This window comes from Engraulis encrasicolus, chromosome 7 (genome assembly GCF_034702125.1).
Source record: "Engraulis encrasicolus isolate BLACKSEA-1 chromosome 7, IST_EnEncr_1.0, whole genome shotgun sequence".
NCBI classification, from domain to species: domain Eukaryota; kingdom Metazoa; phylum Chordata; class Actinopteri; order Clupeiformes; family Engraulidae; genus Engraulis; species Engraulis encrasicolus.
Window position 1 is genome coordinate 52,398,454 of NC_085863.1, and position 21,359 is coordinate 52,419,812.

The following is a 21,359-nucleotide window of genomic DNA, read 5'->3' on the forward strand; positions in this document are numbered from 1 at the left end:
TGTGTTACAGAAACTTAAAAATGACAGTCTACAGTTGTTTAGCATCAGAGCAAGGTCCAGCGGAGAGAGAAAGAGACGGAGATATCCGGAGACAGTCTGTTTGCAGCTTTTTAATCTCTTCAACTCCGTCTGGTAACCTTGGGTAACTCCAGGGCAGAGAGTGCACAAGCATGACCACAGCGATAAAGCTATGTCTTGTCAGCTGTAGTTTTGGTAGTCTAAGGCAGTACATGCACACAATGGCAGTGGCAAACGACATTTCAAAATAATAATTAAAAAAAGATTTCTGCAACAGGAGGCAGAGAATACTGAAACATTGAAACGCTATTTTGCAAAAAGAAAAAAAAAAGAACAATGTATTGCTTGTAGGACAGGGAAAAAAAAACTAAAAATAATTTTAAAACATATAAAAGCTTTTTTTCACTTATATAATCAAGAATTTCAACTTTTTATAAAAACTTTACAACGAATGAAAATAAAAAAAATCTGTGACTGGCCAGAAAGGAAGTCTGTTAAATAGCCTGTGAGGACTATGGAATTATAATGGGAAGTAAACAACACCAAGCAAGGAAAACATTTGTTGAGTAAGTGAGGAATCTGTGAATCTCAAAAAGGGGTTGAAATTGATTCAAGGACCTACAAAAGAAAACCTTTCCATTAACACCATGTAAGACTGTGGAACGTACATTTCAGAATCTTTGGTTGGCCAATCCAAAATGCAGTTTTTTGTAAGGAAGTGCCATAGAACTCGTAGAACTGTAACAAAAAATACACAAAACCCGACCATGGAAAAGTGAGAACTTGTATATGTGTTAAAGCAGATTTACTCGTATTGGAGTGTATAGGAAAGATTTAAGACTTCGGTAAAAACCATTTCATGAACTGGAAGTCTTACTTCCCTCAGAACAAAATGTAACAACGAACATGGAATGAACAAACAGTCTGACTGTTACATATAAAAAACATTTTGTACTTGGAAGCTGTTTTTCACTGACAGTGGTCATCTCTTAAAACCAAGACTCATACCCATTTTAAGTATGAATAACGTTTGCTGTCAAACATGATTGGAGAGTGTTACAGAAATGGATAAATATGACAAAAACACCTTTTAAAATAATACATCACAGCACCAAACAGTGGTCGATTAGCCAAAAAAAAAACCCTTGGCAGCTCGTTTAAAAGTGGGTTGTAACTTCAGGTCACTTTTTAAAAAGAAGAGAAAGAAGAAAACAACAAAGAAGCCCACAGTATGACTGGGTCCTCTATCCTCTTGAGTGCTCGTCTCGTCTTGTGATGTGGCTTGGCTGGTTTGGTGTGTGACCTGACCTCGCCATTTCCAGGTGTGGGAGTGGTTTGCATTAGGGTGCAGTTTGATCTTTTCCCCCTGAGGATGAGTGGGGGCTGGGAGGGGGGGGTGGGGTAACATGGCAGCTGTGATGGGTGGTGGTGGTGGGGGGGTGATGCCTTTTCAGGAATAGGTGCTTAGTGTGGATAGAAGAAGAGGTTGCTGTACAGTGGCTACCATAGACATACTATACATAATATTTGTATACAGAATATACGTCTACAGTGGGTACAGCACCTACGGGGGCGGGCATTTCTGTTGTTGCCTGGTTAAAGTTTGAACGGAAAGTCCGAGGAGTTTGGGCCGGTGGTGCGACTGGTGGTGAGAGTGGTGGTGGTGGTGGTGGTGGGGGTGATGGTGGCGTTTGCCGTGTGGTGAGCCGGGCAATGGGGGGCTGGGAGGGAGTGGCGTGGGGGCGTGGACAGGGGCAGGCGTGGGGAGTGGAAGTGGGGAGTGCGGCTGCTGGAAAGGGGGGTACGTGGGGGACGAGGTGGGCGAGTCTATAGCACTCCCATCGGAAGAATGTGTGCTGGCGCACCGTCCTCCCTGAAGGTAGCGAATGCACTTCTTTTTCCTCCTAGGAACAGTCAAGAGAGTTATCTGTGAATAAAGCGTGGATGTAGATCGTCACCAATTAAGAAACATTCTTTCAGAAAAAAACACAAATAATAAAAGTTCATGTGGACTCCATTCAAATCAAACATTACATCATACAGTACATTTATAACTGATCTCAATGTTCATATCAATGCATCATAGTTTTGTCCTCATGTGTAAACCTTAGCCCTGGTGAGTTTAAGAGGGAGAACACAACCATTGGCCATGAGGAGACTTGGTGTGCTCTCTCACGTCAATGGAAAACGTCAGCTAGCCTAGCATCAACACCTTTCACCATCTTTGCAGGGATGAAAGTAGTGTGTATGTATCTGTACAGACAGACAAACGCGCGCGCGCCCACACACACACACGCACACACACACACACCCTATCAGCATCACATCAAAGAGGACCTGTGTTCAGCAGAGCGCGAGGTGTGAGTCACTACGCCACCACAGAGAACAAGGAACACACACACACACACACACACACACACACACACACACACACACACACACACACACACACACACACACACACACACACACACACACACACACACACACACACACACACACACACACACACACACACACAGAGAGCAGGGCAGAGCAGGAGAGCAAGAGAGCGGTTGGGGCGCTGTGTAAATGTCAGAGGGCTCCTTGTCACTTGTGGCTCTGGCCGACCGCATGAATGGAGAAAGTGAGAGGTTGGTGCGGCAGCAAAAGGTGCCATCAAAGGCCCTGAGTAAAAGGGAGAGAGCATGCACAATACCAAGCGTGTGTGTGTGTGTGTGTGTGTGTGTGTGTGTGTGTGTGTGTGTGTGTGTGTGTGTGTGTGTGTGTGGATGTGCCAACTGCACTGCAAAGCTCTGACGTTGATACATTTCATGGGTGGTAGTGGGAAAATATCCTGCAGTCATGTAGCGATACTTATTATTACTACTGTACATACGCACGTACAGCATCATTACCATGTTAGTCATGGCAATTAGCCAAGTTTATTCACAACGCACAGTAACCAGAACTTTCAGAGCAAATACATAAAAAACTTGCACGGTTTTCATGTGCTGACTATATTATTGCATAATTGAGGAAGTCTTTCCTGATAAGTCAAGGAATGATCGGAAAGAACGATGTGCAGAGTAGCTAACCTGACTTACGTCATCTGGCTGTGTTCAAAGTTCCTTCCTGTACTCAAAAAATCTCTGCTGCGTTCACCAACTACACGCGGATGTTCCTCCTTTGGCAGAAGTCAGGTAACAGAATAGCTGGCTAGGATACATCAGTTCTTCTTCAATATCAATTCAATACTTTATACCGTCGTCCTCATTGATGTCATAAGAGACACTGGGGTTTTATTTGTAATCAAGCCACTATCAAGTTCCATGGATAATACTTTTTTTTAAAATATTGAAAATGTTTAACCCTAAAGCGACCGACTGGGGTCATTTATGACCCCGGGCACATATTTTCATACACCATTTCTGCAATTTTCATCAGAAACACTTGTCCTTCTAGGAGTTTGTCAATACATATGTTGTGCATGTTGTGAATGATTTTTGTGAGATTTGGACCATCTATATGGGATTTATAATCAAAACACCTCTGGGGTCATTTATGACCCCGAGAGGATCCATGAGATACTCAACATTATAATGTCCATTGTTGTTGTAATTTTCAAACTCTGGTTTTTGTATTTTGTGTCTTGGGGCAGGCCATGGTCAGCAGACCTCAAATTTTTACAATATAAACATTTATAGTATTAAAATATAATATATTATATAAATAAATAGGGCACCCCTGCGATAGCCAACGAAGCATATTGTGAGGGCACCCAGGTAGCATTTCCTCTGTTATTGCTCCATATTTGTTGATATCATGGCACAGTGGTCCTAGACACATGATGAGAATATGAAATGGAAGTCATCTTGATGAACAAAGAGGGAGGAAACAAGTCATCAGTGTAGAAATCAATGGCGTTTTTTGAATTTTCCTTATTATATGGCTATGCAAAGGTTGAAGCATCAGTTGAATCATTTCTTTGCTCTAATACATATGGCAGACACCTTTACACAGCTACAATGTCCAGAAAAAGCTTCAAAGAAATGTTGAGTGTGCATAAGGTTATATGTTTGAGACATGGTTTTGTCTATGTAAATTACCATATTTTCTGATCTTGTGATTTCATGAACCCAGAAATGTTGAGTACCCTAAAGATTTATTGCAGAAATATCATCTATGGGCCTAATGCATAGAATTTAGCTTGGTTTCCCAAAGTTTCACCTTGAGCAATTTCCATAATTAGCATAAATATACTGTATTATTATGGTAAGACTACTCCAAGTGAATAGGCTAAAAAAATTAAAAGATAGATATCACCATGAAACTTTCTCAGTTGATTACTGATGATGAGAGAAGAAAAAAATGTATTGGATGTTTTTTGTATTTTGATGTTTACATATGCAAATGAGGGCATACATCATATTTAGCATATACGTATGTAAGTTTGACCAATTTTTAGCAAAACAATAAAATGTTCAAATTATTTTTGTTTTGTTTTAGATGAGGGACAAGTATGTGCAAGATGTAAATAAATTTGAATGAACCCCAAAAAATAATTTATATAGTGGTATTTCTATATAAACTCCTTGGGGTCATAAATGACCCCGCTTGGTCAGATTAGTCGCAAAAACAGGTCGGTCGCTTGAGGGTTAAGTCAAGACAGTGGATGACATTTCCCCACCACCCCTCAAAACTTGCATCACTTCACATTTGTCAGCAGATGGCGATGTGGCGTTAGGCTGGAGCATGCAGGGGCGTGCATCTCATAGCACAACCAGAACACTTGCAGGGCAGAGCAGAGGGAAGAGGAAGAGAGAGGGGGAGGTGAGGGGAGCAGGGGAGGTGGTGGGTGCAGGGCAGAGAGCGAGAGGTACACACCTGCAGGGACCACACCATTCCGTTTGTTGGTTGAGGCCGAAGCGAGCTCTGCATTTCTTAGGAGAGCCAGGTTCTGAGCACAAGGCAGCATGCGGCAGAGAGAGAACAAGAAAGAAAAAAAAGAAAGGAGGAGGGAGCAAGAGAGAGAATAAAGAGAGAAAGTGAGAGATGTAGAGTGGAGAGAGTAATGTCATTCGCAGCACAGTTGAGGAAAAAAGAAGCAACAAGAGAACAGGAGACGGTTAGTGGCCCTTATGCTGGAGAACACAAACACCCAGGCAGAACTAGAGAGAGAGAGAGAGAGAGAGAGAGAGAGAGAGAGAGAGAGAGAGAGAGAGGGAGAGGGAGAGAGAGAGAGAGAGATCAGGGGTCATAGGCCTGCCCAAAACCAAAGGCCATGACCACAGAGCAGTTAAGAAAGAGAGGAGGAGAGGCGAAGAAAGCAACTCCACAGAGTCAAAGCTTGCCATGCTCTCGGTGGCATCATCACCCATCATCTCGTACAGCAGGGCATATGTGACTCCATAGAGAAGCATGAGCAGGAGGAGGAGGAGGAGGAGGAGGAGGTGGTGGAAGGAGGTGGATGCTCATACCTGTGGTGGGGTCTTGCTGCTGCTTCTCCCGTTTTCTCCTCTTCTTCTTTCCCTGAAGGAGATACAAAGCATACCAATCATGACTCAGCAGGTTCACATGGAACCACACGAAAAGAAAAGGCTGATGGAGGTATCTCATATACTGTACACACGGCAGATTTTCTGACTAAAAACCTTCATATCCCTAGCATACACTTGAGAAGTTCAACTGAAACTCCAGTCACTTTTTTTCTCAGGTGTTCTAAGAACATGTTCTTTTCAAATGCAAGGTTGAAAAGTTTGAAGGTATTTCAGGGGGGAAAGCCTTTACAAGATCATGCAAGTCATGTGTTCCTCTAAAATGGAGATGTTTGAAAATATGGGATCCCTTGATTGGTTGGTTGGTTTGTTAAGCAAAGACCTTCAACCTCTGGGGAGCTCCTCTGCCACTCTCCTTGAAAACCTTGAACAATACCTTGTTGAAAGGATGCCTGAACAGCACTGTTTTGGAAGCAATCCAAAGGGGCACTACCCAGAAGACTGACATCCAGGGTACTTCTACGTAAAACCTTCTTGGGCGCTTCCAAAGAAGAACCTTGCTCTGTTCCTGGAGCGCAAACTGTGTAAGCGAGGGGTGCAAGAGGAAATCACGGTGTGTGTATATGTGAGGAAGAGTGGGTGGATGGGGGTGTGGAGATGGTGGTGGTGGTGGTGTTGGGGTTGTAGAAGGCATCAAAGAGCCATGGGTAAAGCTGCACTGTGTCTGCAAAGCGAGACGTTTGCATGTTCCTACCACCCCCTGATTCTCTCTGTCAGGCCCTTGAGCCTGCATATGTGTATTGCGTTTATGTGTGGTAACTGTAGAAGTGATCCAGGCTGTGAATGCCGTGGGTGGATGATGCTTCACTTCCTTTTGGGGTGGCATGTAACGTCAACGAGTGTGCCAGACCAGACGCAAACTTCTGCCTGTCTACCTGTCAGTCTCTGTCATGTCCTGACTTTCGACACACACGCATACCATTTAACCCCTTCAAGCGTTCTACACACGTTGCGAATAACACAAGGCAGTATTGATAACATCACCTCGGTCTAACCTACAATACATTGGACTCACATGACTACAAACATTTTCACAATTGCATGTTTCATTCTCTTGCTTGAGCTCTACAACGTGCACTGCCACAGCACATTCCATTGGTGTCTGAATAGAATGTGCCCATTTTTGCCATGACAAAAACATAAGCTCCATGCGTCTCTTCACCAGCGTCAGTAGCACACCAAACCAGAAATGAAAAAATAAAACAATGAAGAGAAAGAATGACAGACAGGCATTTTCCAAATGTTACAGAACCCCAAAGACGTCTATGAGAAAGAGGATGAGGTGGGTGTTGAGAGACATGATCCCCACTCAGGGTATTTCGTAACAGTGAGTGTAACAGTCCCATGTCAAGACAGCGGAATTATCTTTACAGCAAGTTTGCTACAGTGGGAAATGGGAGTAAAGCTACGATAACTATTGGTACTGTTTAGAACAATTTACCAAAACTCAGCTGGGCCTTTCAATCCTCTGACGTTTCCCTACACCCTACAAACTAAGATTTACAGGCATGAATCATACACGGATGATGTTATCCTAATATCGATTAAGAAGCTCGATATTGTAGAGTAAATCTTGTGAGAGTTACAGAGGGTCTCAAGTAACTCTGAAAGGGTTTATTTAGCTATGTTGACTTCGTATGTCTTCTTATGAATAATAATGCACATTGCACAGGTAGACCATGTGCAAATATTCCAGAAACTTTAACTTAAAAAGTTCAACTGAAAAAAAAGTTTTAAAACTCATTGACATAAAATGCATATCTGTAGCAATACCCTCTGTATGTCTAACTGACAAACATAAACGGTCTGCTATTCAGACCTCCAAATCTTGGGCCTAAGTCATTCCATTGACTTCCTTCAGCATCACTTTGATGACCCATGCAAATAACTATGATTGACAATGTATCAAAATATATTTGTATGGCCAACTAAATGTTTGAAAGCAGTCAACAAGAACCCACTGGGAACACCCGTAATTAAGGAATTAACTCAAGACACAAAGGGTAAAAGTAAGCAGTAATGTTATGATGCAAAACACTAACACCAATATCCAATGTCACATAACCGCATCGGGACAACGTCCCATCCCCACCCCACCCATGACAGGAGTGCAAGCAAAGCCCCCGCCCAGCAGTTAGTAAAGGCAGAGTGGGGTAAAATGTTTGCCCTACCCCGTCAGCTTTTCTCTTTTCCTCCCTGGCCCCTCTAAGGCCTGCATCCTGAAAGAGTCAACACACACTTCAGCTCAGCACAGCGCGCGCACACACACACACACACACACACAAACACACGTGTACACGCTCACATGGAGCACACACATTCACACCTGTACACACATACCTGGACACTTGCAAACACACGCACACACACGCACATTCCTATGCACTCACACACACACACACACACACACGCACGCACACACACGCACACGCGCACACACTCATATGCACTCACACACACACTGACACTCACATTCACTCTTCACACAGAAGATTGCAGTCTGCTTAGGGCTGTCTGTACTACACATCACAACTTTGCACAACTTTTGGTGAATGTGCTTTGAGAGGTTATGGGGGGGATGAACTCTTCTCTCAAACCAACATGGGCCGAGGGGGCACAAGGTATGCATGTTTAACATGCCATGCAACAACAGCAGAGCATTCGTCATTGTGTAGTGGGTATTGTGTTTGTGCTTTATCCCTCCCAGCCTAAAGCTCTGGTAGTCTATCAGCAGTCTAAGCAGTGACCCACATCCCAAGGGAAACATAAAACAACAGACACACAAACAAACAAAACATCTCACTACTTTGAATTCCAGACAGACATATTTTAAGGCTGTGAAGTTGGATGCACTTTTGACACTCCACACGAAGAGGAGCCAGGGAGGGAGGGAGGGACGGGACGGGATGGGACAAAAGAAAGACAAGATAGTGGGATGGAGGGATGATGAATGTATGGATGGAATGATGATGGAGGTCCCCTCCTAAAGTTTTGGAACAGCAAACCAAATGGTTCATGTTTTTGTTGTCCACTGACGACATTTGAGTTTGAGACGCAAAACAAGTTCAGAATGTCGGCTTTTATTCACTGGTATTTAAATCTGGTTAAATAATTTTGGATTTATGACCATTTGTATTACACCACAGCATTTTTTCGGTGACCGAAATTATTCAAACATGTGACTGATAGGTGTTTCTTGTTGACCAGCTGTTCAATTTAAGGATGATTGTTTAAAGTTTAAATAGCAATGCATGATCTCACATTTTTATACGGGTTTTTATACCTAAAAAGACGTCATTTCTTGTCAAAGAGGACAAACCAACACAAGGACCAGAGGGCTGTCTATGGGGGGGATGCATTTCATACTCATCTTTTCGTCTAAAACCTAAATGTCTTTGGTGGTCAAGAAAAACAAGATCATTTATCTTGCTGTTCCAAGATTTCTTGAGGGGACTGTATATGGACATAGCCGTCATTAAAAATGTAAATAAAATTCAGCACACTGTCCATTGCACATCTGCTTGCATCACTGCGGTCGACATGACAGAAACTTTAGTAATAGACAGTGGGTGGGCTTTTATAAACTATATTTTTCGGGGCTTTTTGCCTTTATTTGATAGGACAGTGAAGCGAGTGTGGAGAGAGAGACAGGGAAGGGTCGGCAAAGGACCCTGGCAGAAATCAAACCCGCGTAGCAAACAAGTGCCCTACCGTTAGCACCACGGTAGGGCCGATTTTATTTACATTTTGAATGAACTAGTTTATATCCAAATGCACCTGTCTAGAGCACTGAAGTGTGCAAAAGTGCTCCATAGTGAACTCTAAATGGGGATGTGGCTGGGTGCTGCTGGGTACTTACGTAGTTGTCGCGTGCGGACCAGGTGGGGTAGAGTTGCATGTGCAGCTGCCGCTCCTTGCGGGCCAGCTCGTAGTACTTGGCCTGCTCCTCACGGGTTAGGGCGTGCCACTGGAGACACAGAGACAAGGACACACACATGCACACACAGAGATGGACAAACACGCGCACACACACACACACACACACACACAGATGGACAAACACGCACACCCACACACACGCACACACAGAGATGGACATGGACACACACACACACACACACACACACACACACACACACACACACACACACACACACACACACACACACACACACACACACACACACACACACAATTTAAGTAAATTAAGCTGTTCATGTTCAATTACTTTGAGTCATTTCAAACAGCATGAAATCAGAAATGCACACAAACAAGCAACATGAAAGGGACAAACAACAATGAGATCAAAATATGGCAAAGTATGGAAATCATGAAAGTGCCATGTTCCTTTCAGGCTCACATACCCAGACACGCACGCACGCATGCGCACACATTATCTCTTATTTCTTATTTATTTTTAGCTCTAATTTATTACGCGTTTGTCTGTGTGTTTGGTATGTGCTGTGTGGATGACCAGGTGGCATTCAATTTCCCCCTTGGGGATTAATAAAGTCTCTCATCATCACGTGCACACGCGCACACGCACACACACTCTCAGCACTTACCCGTCTGCCCAGGATCTGGTTGATGGCGGCGCTCTCCTTCAGGGTGCACTCTGCGATCACCTTGGCCCTCATCTCCTTCATGTACAGCATGAAAGCGTTCAGGGGCTTTTTGATCACCGGCTTCTTGGGCTCCTTCTCCCTCTTTGGCTCTGGATGGGGTTTGCTGCTCGGAAGAGGGGAAAGAGAGAGAGAGAGAGAGAGAGAGAGAGAGAGAGAGAGAGAGAGAGAGAGAGAGAGAGAGAGTGAGAGAGAGAGAGAGAGAGAGGAAGGGATGAATCGTCTTTGCAATCATACTGACGCACCAACCAGAGACAGTTAAAAATCAAATAAGTGCTCTTCCTGCATTCTCCCTACCTCAACTGCACCAAATGCTAGACATCAATGTAGGCCTATCCAATTTTTTAAAAATCTTTTCAACGGCGCCTCGCATGTCAATGTGGCGGAAAGTTCACATTCAAAATTCCAGGATGTCCGACTTAGTGAATTATGTACCTTTACTTCCCCCTGGAGAGATCAATAAAGTAAACCTACTCTACTCGACTCTAATACTAGCAGCAATTAGGTATCCAATAGAGCAGTGGTTCCCAACCAGGGGTACGTGTACCACTAGGGGTACGCAATCACATCTCAGGGGGTACGTGGAAAAATGTAACTTTGAATGGGGGACAATTGAGTGGGTAATGAAGACATAGATACATAGCATTGGTTAGGGTACTCATTGTACAACAAAAAGGCTTAGGGGGTACATGAGACAAAAAAGGTTGGGAAACACTGCAATAGAGCATAAACAGTAGCACTTGGGCCTGACATGGTGGAGGCTTCTGATAAACAGACAAATTTTTGGTGTCTCAGATGGCGCATTATGTTTCAGTGTGTAATAAATACGCCATACGCACAGTAGCATGAACACTGAAGTGCACGAGGGATGTAGTGGGACATAAGTTTGTACTTACGCATACATATTTCTGTCGTACTGGTCATGCTCCTGTTTGCCTGAGGGGGGCACTATTGCGGGGTGGGGGATACCTGTGGGGTGCATACCGCCGGGCCCCAGCATCAGAGAGTGAGAGAACCTGTGGAGGGGAGGGAGAAGGACTCGAGGTTAATAGTTTCCATTCAATATACTGTGCAACGGACACATACTCACACATAAATGCACGCGTACACTGACGCACATGTGAAAACACGCACACACACACGCACGCACACACCACACACAAATAATTGTGCACATATATGTGCAAATGTGCGCATATCCACATAAATGCGCACGCACACACGGACATACACACGCACGCGCAAACACAGATAATTCTGCACAAGCACGGTAGCACACACTCAAGAGCGCTGCCTGTAAAACTGAAACACTTTCTCTCCACTAGATGGCGGTGTCTTGACACAGAAGCACGAGGAAGCTGAATATAGAAGCGCGACCAAAGCTGGACACAAGTAAAGTTTTGTTTGGACCATCAACTCACCGAGGGGAACATTTGTTTTACTTTTCCATACATACCTCTCGACACCTTTTAAACACTTTGTGGGATTTGACATGTTGCCTGTTGGTAATTCAACACTCCAGCAAAAGCAACACAAACTTGCCTCACTGTAAGCGCGACCAGAACACACACAAACATATAGACACGCACACGCACACACGCACACCCACACACACGCACAGACACACAAGCAAAGCTCAAAGCATAACACTGAAAAGCCCAGCCGAGCTTCCAGTGGAAACGTTCCTAATTCCTCCCCTCTCCCCTCCTCAGTTCATTGTTCTTTATAGATTGCTCCTAAAGTGAAACAGGCTGGGGCCCTCGCTGCCACCACCGCGGTGACATAGCGGGGGGGAGGTGAGGGGCTGGGGGGGAGATGCGTGACACTGACGTCTTGTTGATGTTCAGACGTAAACCATTTCCACAGCTTGGATTTATTACTGATAGTGAGCGAGCGAACACGATTTGTTCCTTATAAATCCCGGCGAGCTGGGCTACAAAGGCAGAGGGAGAGGAGGAGGAGGAGGAGGAGGGAGAAGAGGAGGAGGAGGAGGAGGAGGGAGAGTTGGGGATGGAGCCCGTGCCTAACAAGGGAAGCCACAACAATGAACTGCAGGCGCTTTTTAGCGGCCGGCGGAGCCAGCGCAGAATCCTCTGGTGACATGGGAGGCAGGGAGAGAGAGAGAGAGAGAGAGAGAGAGAGAGAGAGAGAGAGAACGAGAGAGCGAGAGAGATGGAGAAAGGGAGAAAAAGTAAGACAGAAGGCGGGAGAGAAAGAGAGGGAGAGAGAGAGAGAGAGAAAGGGAGAAAAAGTAAGACAAAAGGAGGGAGAGACACGGCGAGATGGGGAGAGAGAGAGACAGAGACAGAGAAAGGGAGAAAAAGAAAGACAGACGGAGGGAGAGAAAGAGAGGGAGAGAGAGTGTCATCTCCTGCCAGGTCCCACTAATTCTCTGGAGAGGCAGTAGACCAATGCAAAGCATTAACACACACGCGCACACACACACAATATTGATTTAGTGATGCTGGAACAGACATAAAGGGACAGACGCGGCAACAACTGATCAGCTCATCAATATGGGTGGAATGAGACAAGGATGGCTGGACGAATGCAGGGGCAGACAACTGCCTTGCTGGCTGGACGAGTGACGTAGCACTAGCGTTTGGGCGACACTTGACTTTTGACTTTAAGAGGCCAGACAAGACATAGCAGCAAAGGGGCAAAGTTGACTTGACACAGAGGAACGGGGGGACCACAGAGGTGTACGAGTGACGAAGCGCAAGATTTCAGGCGACGCTTGGCTTTCGACTTTCGAAGAGGCCAGACTAGACATAGCAGCAAGGGGGGGCAGGGCAAAGTTGACCCACAGAGACATCATACTATACTGTACCTGGGGTAGGACGAGCTGCTGGGCAGGCTGGAAGAGTAGGACTGCCTGAACCCACAGGAGGATAGCGGGTACACAGGCTGAGGCTGCCTGCAGAGGGTGGGGAGGGGGAGGAGTGGAGTAGGAGTAGGGCTGGGTGAGTTGGGTTGGTTGGCTTGGAGGAGGGACGGTGGGGGGTTATGGAGTGACGAGGGGTGGTCGGTCAGATATACACATATGGGTTCAGCTGAGCTACGCCAGGGGAGGTCTTGGTAGGTGGAGGGGGTGAGGGCTAGTGCCTGGGAGGTTGCCGTCCGTACATGCACTACACACAGTCGGAGGCTCACACACAGAAGCCAGGAGCGGGCTAACATCTGTGTCTAATGAGGGCCATTTCTATAGGGAGAAGCCGCACTGTAGGCACACAGTCGGGGGTAGAGGGGGGGTAGAGGTAGAGTAGAGGGTGGGGGTGGGTGGGGGTCAATGGATGCTGAGCGGTAATGTGTGGGTGGCATCTGGGGATGAAATGTGGGCCCAGCCCAACGTGTGTGTGTGTGTGTGTGTGTGTGTGTGTGTGTGTGTGTGTGTGTGTGTGTGTGTGTGTGTGTGTGTGTGTGTGTGTGTGTGTGTGTGTGTGTGTGTGTGTGTTGTAAGGACAGGGCCCCACTGTAGGGGAAGCCAAACAACCCCTATTACCCGAGTCAGCCCGGGGCCCTTTGATATGGACGAGCCGTGTTTGTGGGTACCCCCACAACCCTCCACCCTCCACCCCCACACACACAGCTACAGCCAAGACGGCGTCTGGGCCACTCGGGAGTGGTGTTACGTCAGGGCAAGAACCCCCGTGTTCGCCTGAGGGGGTATTCCAAGAAGCTGTTTCAGTAGTAAACCAGGTTAAGTGAACCTTGAGGTAGAGGTAAATCATCTAATAGAAGAGTCTGGAGGCCTCCTTTTCTTAACTAAATGTTGACTGAGGATTACTAGTAAGAAAGCCAGGTTTATCACTTTTTTCAAGATTTTTTGGGCTTTAAGCATTTATTTATTTTTTGTGACAGGACAGTTAGAGGGTGACAGGAAGTGAGTGGGGAGAGGGAGACGGGGAAGGCTCGGCAAATGACCCGGGCCAGCCTTGAACCCAGGTCCCCAGGCATAGCAGACCAGTGCCCAGCCAATCACACCAGTGCCCAGCCAGTCACAATTAGGTTGTCAGGTTCATCACTTAACCCTATCCAGATCGGGGGGGGGGTTAAAGTGCCTGCACCAACTTTGATGTCGTATAACTCCTGAATGACTAAAGCTAGGACTACGAAACTTTGTGACTTTTCCTAACATGAAGTTGACTACAGTGTGATACCAAAAGATTAGGTTTATCATTTTTGTTGTTGCCATGGCAACGGTTTTCTGACAGGTACGCCTGACCAAAAATCACCGATCTAAGTCTCATCATCATCACTTTTCATATTTTTTTACATTTTCATTAGCATCAGACACCCTTGTGAACATTTGAAGTGGTCTGAAGCACATAATAACCAAAATTGATGTGCATTACCCAAGTTAGATGGAAAATACATTAACATTCATTTTGGGCAATAAAATCAGGAAATGACGTCATAATGATGTCATAATATCCAATAATAACACCAAACTGATGTCATTCATAGATCTTAGCCTGAAGATCATCCCCTCCAAGTTTGGTGGTCATACGCCATTCGGTTCCTAAGATATGAGGGGGGGGGGGGGGGCAAATGAGCCCCCCCCCCGGTCCCAGGAATGCCAAAAAAGCCCGGTCTGGATAGGGTTAACCATGTTCTTGAAATAATAATAATAATAATAATAATAATAATAATAATAATAATAATAATACCTTCGTTTTATATAGCACCTTTCAAAACACCCAAGGTCGCTTAATACCCCTCCATCCCCTCATCTCACCAGTGGAGCTCATCTCCGGAGCCTCAACATTCACACATGCGACCAGCGACTCCCTCATCTTCTAATGTCTGCTAAACAGACCCATTAAGAGTTTAGTCGACCGACACCTTTGCTTCATCAGAGGGGGAACACAGGAACACCCCGATGCCCCTGAGCCACACTCACTTCCTCTGTCGTAAGCTGGAGGGGGCAACACTCATTATTATGCCCTGTGAATGCACGCATTCAGGTCTCCCAACACCCCTCCCTTCTCACAGCTACATGTGATGAGTCAAGTTGGAAAAGTTATGAATGGGTTGACTATGGTCTAACTAAGTTACTACTTCCTTTTGGAATGGTCATGTGTCTGTGATGGTTTTCAAGTCATGCTATTCAAAGGGGTGCATTTCTCGAAAGCGTAGTTGCTAACCATGTTAGCTACTTTGTTGTTTGCAATGCAATTTCCCATTGGCAACTACCCAAGTTGCTAACTGGCTAACGACTACGCTTTCAAGAAACGCAACCCAGATTTGTAAGCAACTGGACTTCTTTTGCAAATGTATTTGGATTTTGATATAGCCAAACTACATTTAACACTTGCACTTGCACTATCGCAAACCGAGCACATATCGCCTTGGCTGTGAATGTTCTCACTCCTCTCGTTTCACAATTAGATGTGATGGGGCGAGTTGAGGAGATAAAGTGGCTACTATCTATGCGTTCCTTTTGGAACAGTCATATTACATTTGACACAGGATTTCTTAGGCTCACGCTAAGCCAACATAATTTTCTTGCCCGACAACAATGGACCATGCACTGGGCTATCATCAGTTCACTGCACTCAATGCTGTCTGACAACGGGTTTAGAAAAAAATAAAGATGAACATGACGAAAAACATGTCTGAATACAAAACCAAATACTGTCACATTTTGGCTACTGAGCTAAGGAGAAAAGACAAAGACGTCAAAACTGAAAATGCAGAAGAGATACAAGCATAATCTTCTGGTAAGAAGATTACGATAAACCAAGAACCGTTGTGTCAGTGGGCCCTCAGTGACTGTCAGTGTGTGTGTGTGTGTGTGTGTGTGTGTGTGTGTGTGTGTGTGTGTGTGTGTGTGTGTGTGTGTGTGTGTGTGTGTGTGTGTGTGTGTGTGTGTGTTGGCCAACTCTTCAGGAATCAATTCTGAGGCCCCAAAAAGGGAGAGGAGGGGGGGAGGAGGGGAGGTGAGGAGAGGAGAGGGTGTTTGGGCTCTGCATGGCCATCATGTGTGCTTTGTTTGTCATGCCGGGGACTCGTACAATGGCAGGACGTGGCTGCGCTCTTGGATGCCTTTTCCTTTTGTGGTAACCAGAACAAGGGCCCCTATCTTCATTACAACATGGCATGGCGGCAGCCTCTCCTCTCCGAGCAGTGTGGCCCTTTTTCATTTGGCCCTTTGAAAATCTTTTTACATGTCTCCTTTTGTGCGTGCATGCGTGTGTGTGTGTGTATGTGTCTTTGTGCGTGATGAGGAAAACAACTGGATTAAACACTTAACACACAACCGAAACCCCAGAGTGGTAACAGTCTGTCTTGTTCACTCTCTTCCTCAAGTAATGCCTACCATATCTCACACACATTTTACAACTTATCAGCTTGGCACAGCAATCCAACAATAAATGAATGAGTAATAAAAATGGGGCTGGGTCGTTCAATGTGACTGCCAGTCACTGACTGGATCGTTTAATGGCCGTCAACACTGTTCTCTTTGCTGCCGTGTCAACTTTCTACTATTGAAGTGGGCAATCTCGCACTTACTGTACATTCCCCATCACAGCAGCTAGAAGTTGCCATCTTAGACACCCATTATCATTCACACAACTCACCAGGAGTCATGTTATCAAGCACTGGGAGCTACTCAATAGTGAGTGAAGCTGCATCTCGCCTTGGGCAGAAAATCCTTGCCGTCCCACAGATCCTCTGTGGATAGCACTGGCAACCCTGTGGTTCCCCATTCTCAAACCAGGCTGGGGCTCTCAAAGCTAACAACACAAGGATGATAATCATGACACACACACACACACACACGCTCATGTGTACACACGCACACTCCATACATAGCCTACAGACACCCACATACATCATCCAAACACGCCACATGTATGCCATGCAGGTTTCTGCTGCTGGAACTGGTCGGATCGATAAGCGTGCCCCTGGCCAGTGACCCGGAGGGATGGAAAGAGGAGGGAGGAGGGGCTGGGAGCCACGGGACGGGAGGGACTTACCAGCTCATGGAGGGCGTGATTTGGCTTACGCCCCCAGGGGGTAAGGAGTAGAAGCTGGACAGATCCTGGGGCTGGTGCCTGTGCACGCCTGGAGGAGAGAAAAAAAAGAGGAGGAGGGGAAAGAAGAGGGGAAGAGAGGAGAGGAGAGGAGAAGGGTTCGTTAAGTTGGGTGAGGAGGAGGTGGGGAGACAGTAGGCTACTGACTCAGCAAGGGCCTCATTACCTGCCTGGGAACCTAGTATTAGGCCCTGGGCTCAACACAGAGATAGATAGACCCACTGCACTACTAGCATTAGGCCCTAGGCTCAACACACAGATAGATAGACCCACTCCGCCACACAACACTGGGTCACGTTACCACAGACACTGGGAATCTGCCCCCATTCTACTGAGCTCCCCCCTCCCCTCAGACTATTGCCTTTAGGTGAATCCTAAAAAAAAAGTTTCTCGCAGGTTCAAATGAAGAACTAGAGGTGAAAAACGTATTGAATTAGGGCATGGCAGTCCCTGAACTAGCCCAGACGCAACACTTTTTGACCGTCCCGCAATTGCATATTTGATCACATTTTTAATCATTTTAGAATCTGTAATACATTTTGTGCAATTTTGTAAAATAAAAAAACAGATCACGCAAGTATGAGGTGTGCATTGCAATACAGTAGATTTTTCATTTCCACCAGTAGTCAATGGGCAGGTAGTTGGAACAATGGTGTGGCAAAACAAAACTGCTGATATGAACCTGGTGGTCCAGGTGCAAAAGAGAACAAAGCTCACGCGCGTCTCATCGTTAGCCGACATCAAACAAAACGGTTAAGTTCTTCAGTCTAGCGCGGACATCTAAAGAGACCCAAATCGGCTTCATCTCATAACATTTACCGCGCGTTCCCGTCTAGCTCGCGAGAAACGCCAGCCCCGTAAGCCTTTAAAAGGAAGTCATTTGTCAACAGAGAACACCTTACACTTAGAGCCAACCTGAAGGCACCCTATACTTGAAGCAGGAGGAATGCTGCTCGATAACTGTAATTTGCCGTTGCGCCAAGTCTGTTTTCTGGCTGCTTGTCATCCATAAATCTGCTGCACTGGAATGCAACTGAGTCAGCCAGCTTAAGCTGGAGTCCCCCTCCCCTCCCCCCTCCCCCACCCCCCTCTAACCCCCACATTAGCCTTCCACTTCGCAACGCAACATAACACCTTGGTTTGGCGGGCCCTCAGAAAAGCTGCATGTTAAAACCCTCTCATCACTCTGACTTGCCTTCTACACTGGGGAAGATGTCACACACACACACACACACACACACACACACACAACAATGAGTAATTCTTAGAGCTCAGTCAGCCCGATGACATGTGTTACACTTATGTAATGATTCAAAGGTATTTCTTTTGTCTGTTTAGCGGTAATGATGCTGAGAGAGGATGGGGGTAAATAGCTCTGTAAAAGTACTTATTAACACATACTGTAGCAGTAATACATTTACATCAGGTCTGAAAAGAGGGACTTTTGCAGCACCAAAGTTTTTTTTAACAGCATAGCGCTTTCACTTCTAATTTTATATGCTGCATATAGGCAACCATTAAAAGTGCCATATATTCACTGGTTCTGTTTCACAGTTTGTGTTTCACAATGAAAATCACTACACAATACAGTAGCAATGGCTATACAAAACATTGCCTCGATATCAGTCTGAAACTTCCTGTAGGGGCCTAAAATGACTACACAGCAACTTTGTTATCACTTTGTTAGCTCCCCCTCAGAGATGACACACGCTAACATGAGTCACACACACAGTCAAGTGTTGATTGAATTAGTGTGTGTGTGTGCATGTGTGCATGTGTGCATGTGTGTGTGTAAGATGTCCAACCTTTGGGATTGTGCCTCAACTCAGCTAGTTCAGCCCCGCGGGGCCACGTCATGTCTCACACATGACTGTATCACATGGCTGTGTAGCCGGGGGGAGGGAGGTTAGCCGTGTGTGTGTGTGTGTGTGTGTGTGTGTGTGTGTGTGTGTGTGTGTGTGTGTGTGTGTGTGTGTGTGTGTGTGTGGTGTGTGTGTGTGTGTGTGTGTGTGTGTGTGTGTGTGTGTGTGTGTGTGTGTGTGTGTGTGTGTGTGTGTGTGCGTGAAGAGTCCGAGGCGGCCGAGTTGAGAAGTTTCACCTCCTTTGATCCTGAGTGGGGGTTCAGAGAAAGAGGGTGGGGGCGGTCGGGCGGTCGTGTCCCGAAACCACAGGCTACGGGGGCCCAGGTGGGTCATATGTCTCTCGGCTGACAGCTGAGCGGAGCGGAGGGGAGTGGAGCTGACGAGAGCATGAGTGCGCAGCCGTAAGTGGGTGAGTAACTAGTCGGGGTTCCATAAAGGGATCCATCTGATGTGGCCCGACGCTCCCCTCGTGCAACAATTTACTGCCTTCTACTGCTCCCCTGCTGCTCGTGACTACAAATTCACATATCTGGCCTGTTGTTTATGGTAAAGTCCATGAACCAAACACTACACCTCTGACTTATAACTGATGTAGCACACTCTGATCATTTACTGTCCGGTGGGTAACAAATGCCAGGTAGCACAGATCTGCGTCCGCCTCTCATACCAGAGCTGGTGTAAGGTCATGGGTTGGACACTGAGTAGTTCTACGAATATTAGCCTTCATTGCCACCTATGGTTACAGAATCCTGGAATTGTTTTTCAAGTACACTAATTAATAACTACTGGACCTGAACTTTAAAAATTGTCATAACTTCGAATCCCATTCGTATGTGTCTAGTGTCCATGGTAAGGTTACTTAAGGATCTTACACAGGAAAAAGCCAACAGCTGTTCCTAACTTGTGCCGTCCAAACATGGATTACAGATGTATCCTAGCTTAAACGAAATCATAAATAAGCTGTAAAAAGTGAAGCGGAACCAAATGGTGGCCACCTATGGCCGGGAAATGGAGGAGTGGCCAGTGAGCAATAGTGGACATGGTCAATATAGGAGAAGGTGGTGTATGGGGGGTGGGGGGTGTATTGGAGTTTACAGGGATCTTGTTGTGGTTTCACACGTCTAGATCCAGGTGTTGCCTCTGAGGTCAGAGCCATGCGTGAGATCACAAGTCAACTGAGAGACTCATAAACAAAACAGAGAGAGAGGGGGATGGGAGAGAGAGAGAGAGAGAGAGAGAGAGAGAGAGAGAGAGATAGAGATAGAGATAGAGATAGAGATAGAGATAGAGATAGAGATAGAGATAGAGATAGAGATAGAGATAGAGAGAGAGAGAGAGAGAGAGAGAGAGAGAGAGAGAGAGAGAGAGAGAGAATGGGATGGAGAGAGAATAAGAAATAGAGAAATTAAGAGAGAGATGACTTGGGGGAAAAGATAGAAACAGATTGAGAGAATGACTGAAAAAAGACAGTCGCGGAGAGAGAGGGGGGTAGCGGGAGAGGGAGAGGGAGAAGAAAGGCACGACGAAAGAGAAACGGAGAGAAAGAAAGAGCGAGACAGACAGACGGTGAGATCTGAGGCGTGTTATTAACAAGTGAGTCAGCTCCACCGGATCCTCTCCTCTCCACTCCTCTCCCTGCTCTCACCCCACCCCTACCTGAGCCCCTCAACACACCTCAGCCAGTCTGGCTGGCTGTCTGTCTGGAGCGGGAGTGCCGGTGTGGGGGAATTCCAGCCCTGCACCTTCTCAAGCTTTCCTCTCCTCATCTCCTACACTTCTCCTCCTCTCCTCTTCACCTCTCCTGCACCTTCTCAAGCTTTCCTCTCCTCATCCCCTACAGCTCTCCTCCTCTCCTCTTCATCTCTCCTACACCTCTCCTCCCTTCCTCTTCACCTCTCCTCTCCTCATCTCCTCTCCTACGCTCTTCCTATCCTCTTCTCCTGCACCTCTTCTCTCCTCCTCCCTCCTGTCCTGCACTCCTTCAGTCCACCTCTACACTCCACTCCTCCACTCCTCCTCTCCTCCCCTCCTACCCTCCTCGTCTCCTGCAGTTGTCCTCCCCTCTTCTCACCTGCCTGCCCCTCTTCATTCCTCTGCCAGTGTCGTGTCGATATGAGCTACCTGTCGAGCGGAGCTACGTACCAATCCATTAGTAATGCACTACAACAGCACTCCTCTGAGTTAGGGTTAGGGTCTGGGTTTGGGCTTTTCAACAGCTGTCGAAATGGGCCGCTTTTTTGTTGAGATGAGAACACTGGCTCTCAAAGAGCCTCTTTTGTC

General features: G+C 46.2%; 1 protein-coding gene across 9 annotated transcripts in view; it reads right to left on the reverse strand.

The window, feature by feature from the left end:
- Nucleotides 1-90: 90 nt before the first annotated feature.
- tcf7 (transcription factor 7) overlaps nt 91-21,359 on the reverse strand; it is a 59,581-nt gene continuing 38,312 nt past the window's right edge. The window contains exons 6-14 of one of the 9 annotated variants that reach the window (XM_063203913.1): nt 17,161-17,248; nt 13,008-13,094; nt 11,074-11,193; nt 10,121-10,283; nt 9,415-9,522; nt 7,727-7,774; nt 5,478-5,529; nt 4,885-4,957; nt 91-1,922 (exon numbers count right to left, since the gene is read on the reverse strand). In XM_063203913.1, the coding sequence (XP_063059983.1) occupies nt 1,583-1,922; nt 4,885-4,957; nt 5,478-5,529; nt 7,727-7,774; nt 9,415-9,522; nt 10,121-10,283; nt 11,074-11,193; nt 13,008-13,094; nt 17,161-17,248 (1,079 nt within the window). In that variant the 3' untranslated portion in view covers nt 91-1,582. Of the gene's footprint in view, nt 1,946-4,884; nt 4,958-5,477; nt 5,530-7,726; nt 7,775-9,414; nt 9,523-10,120; nt 10,284-11,073; nt 11,194-13,007; nt 13,095-17,160; nt 17,249-21,359 lie in introns of all 9 variants that reach the window. The other 8 variants (XM_063203915.1, XM_063203917.1, XM_063203914.1 and 5 more) reach the window with 8 other exon arrangements.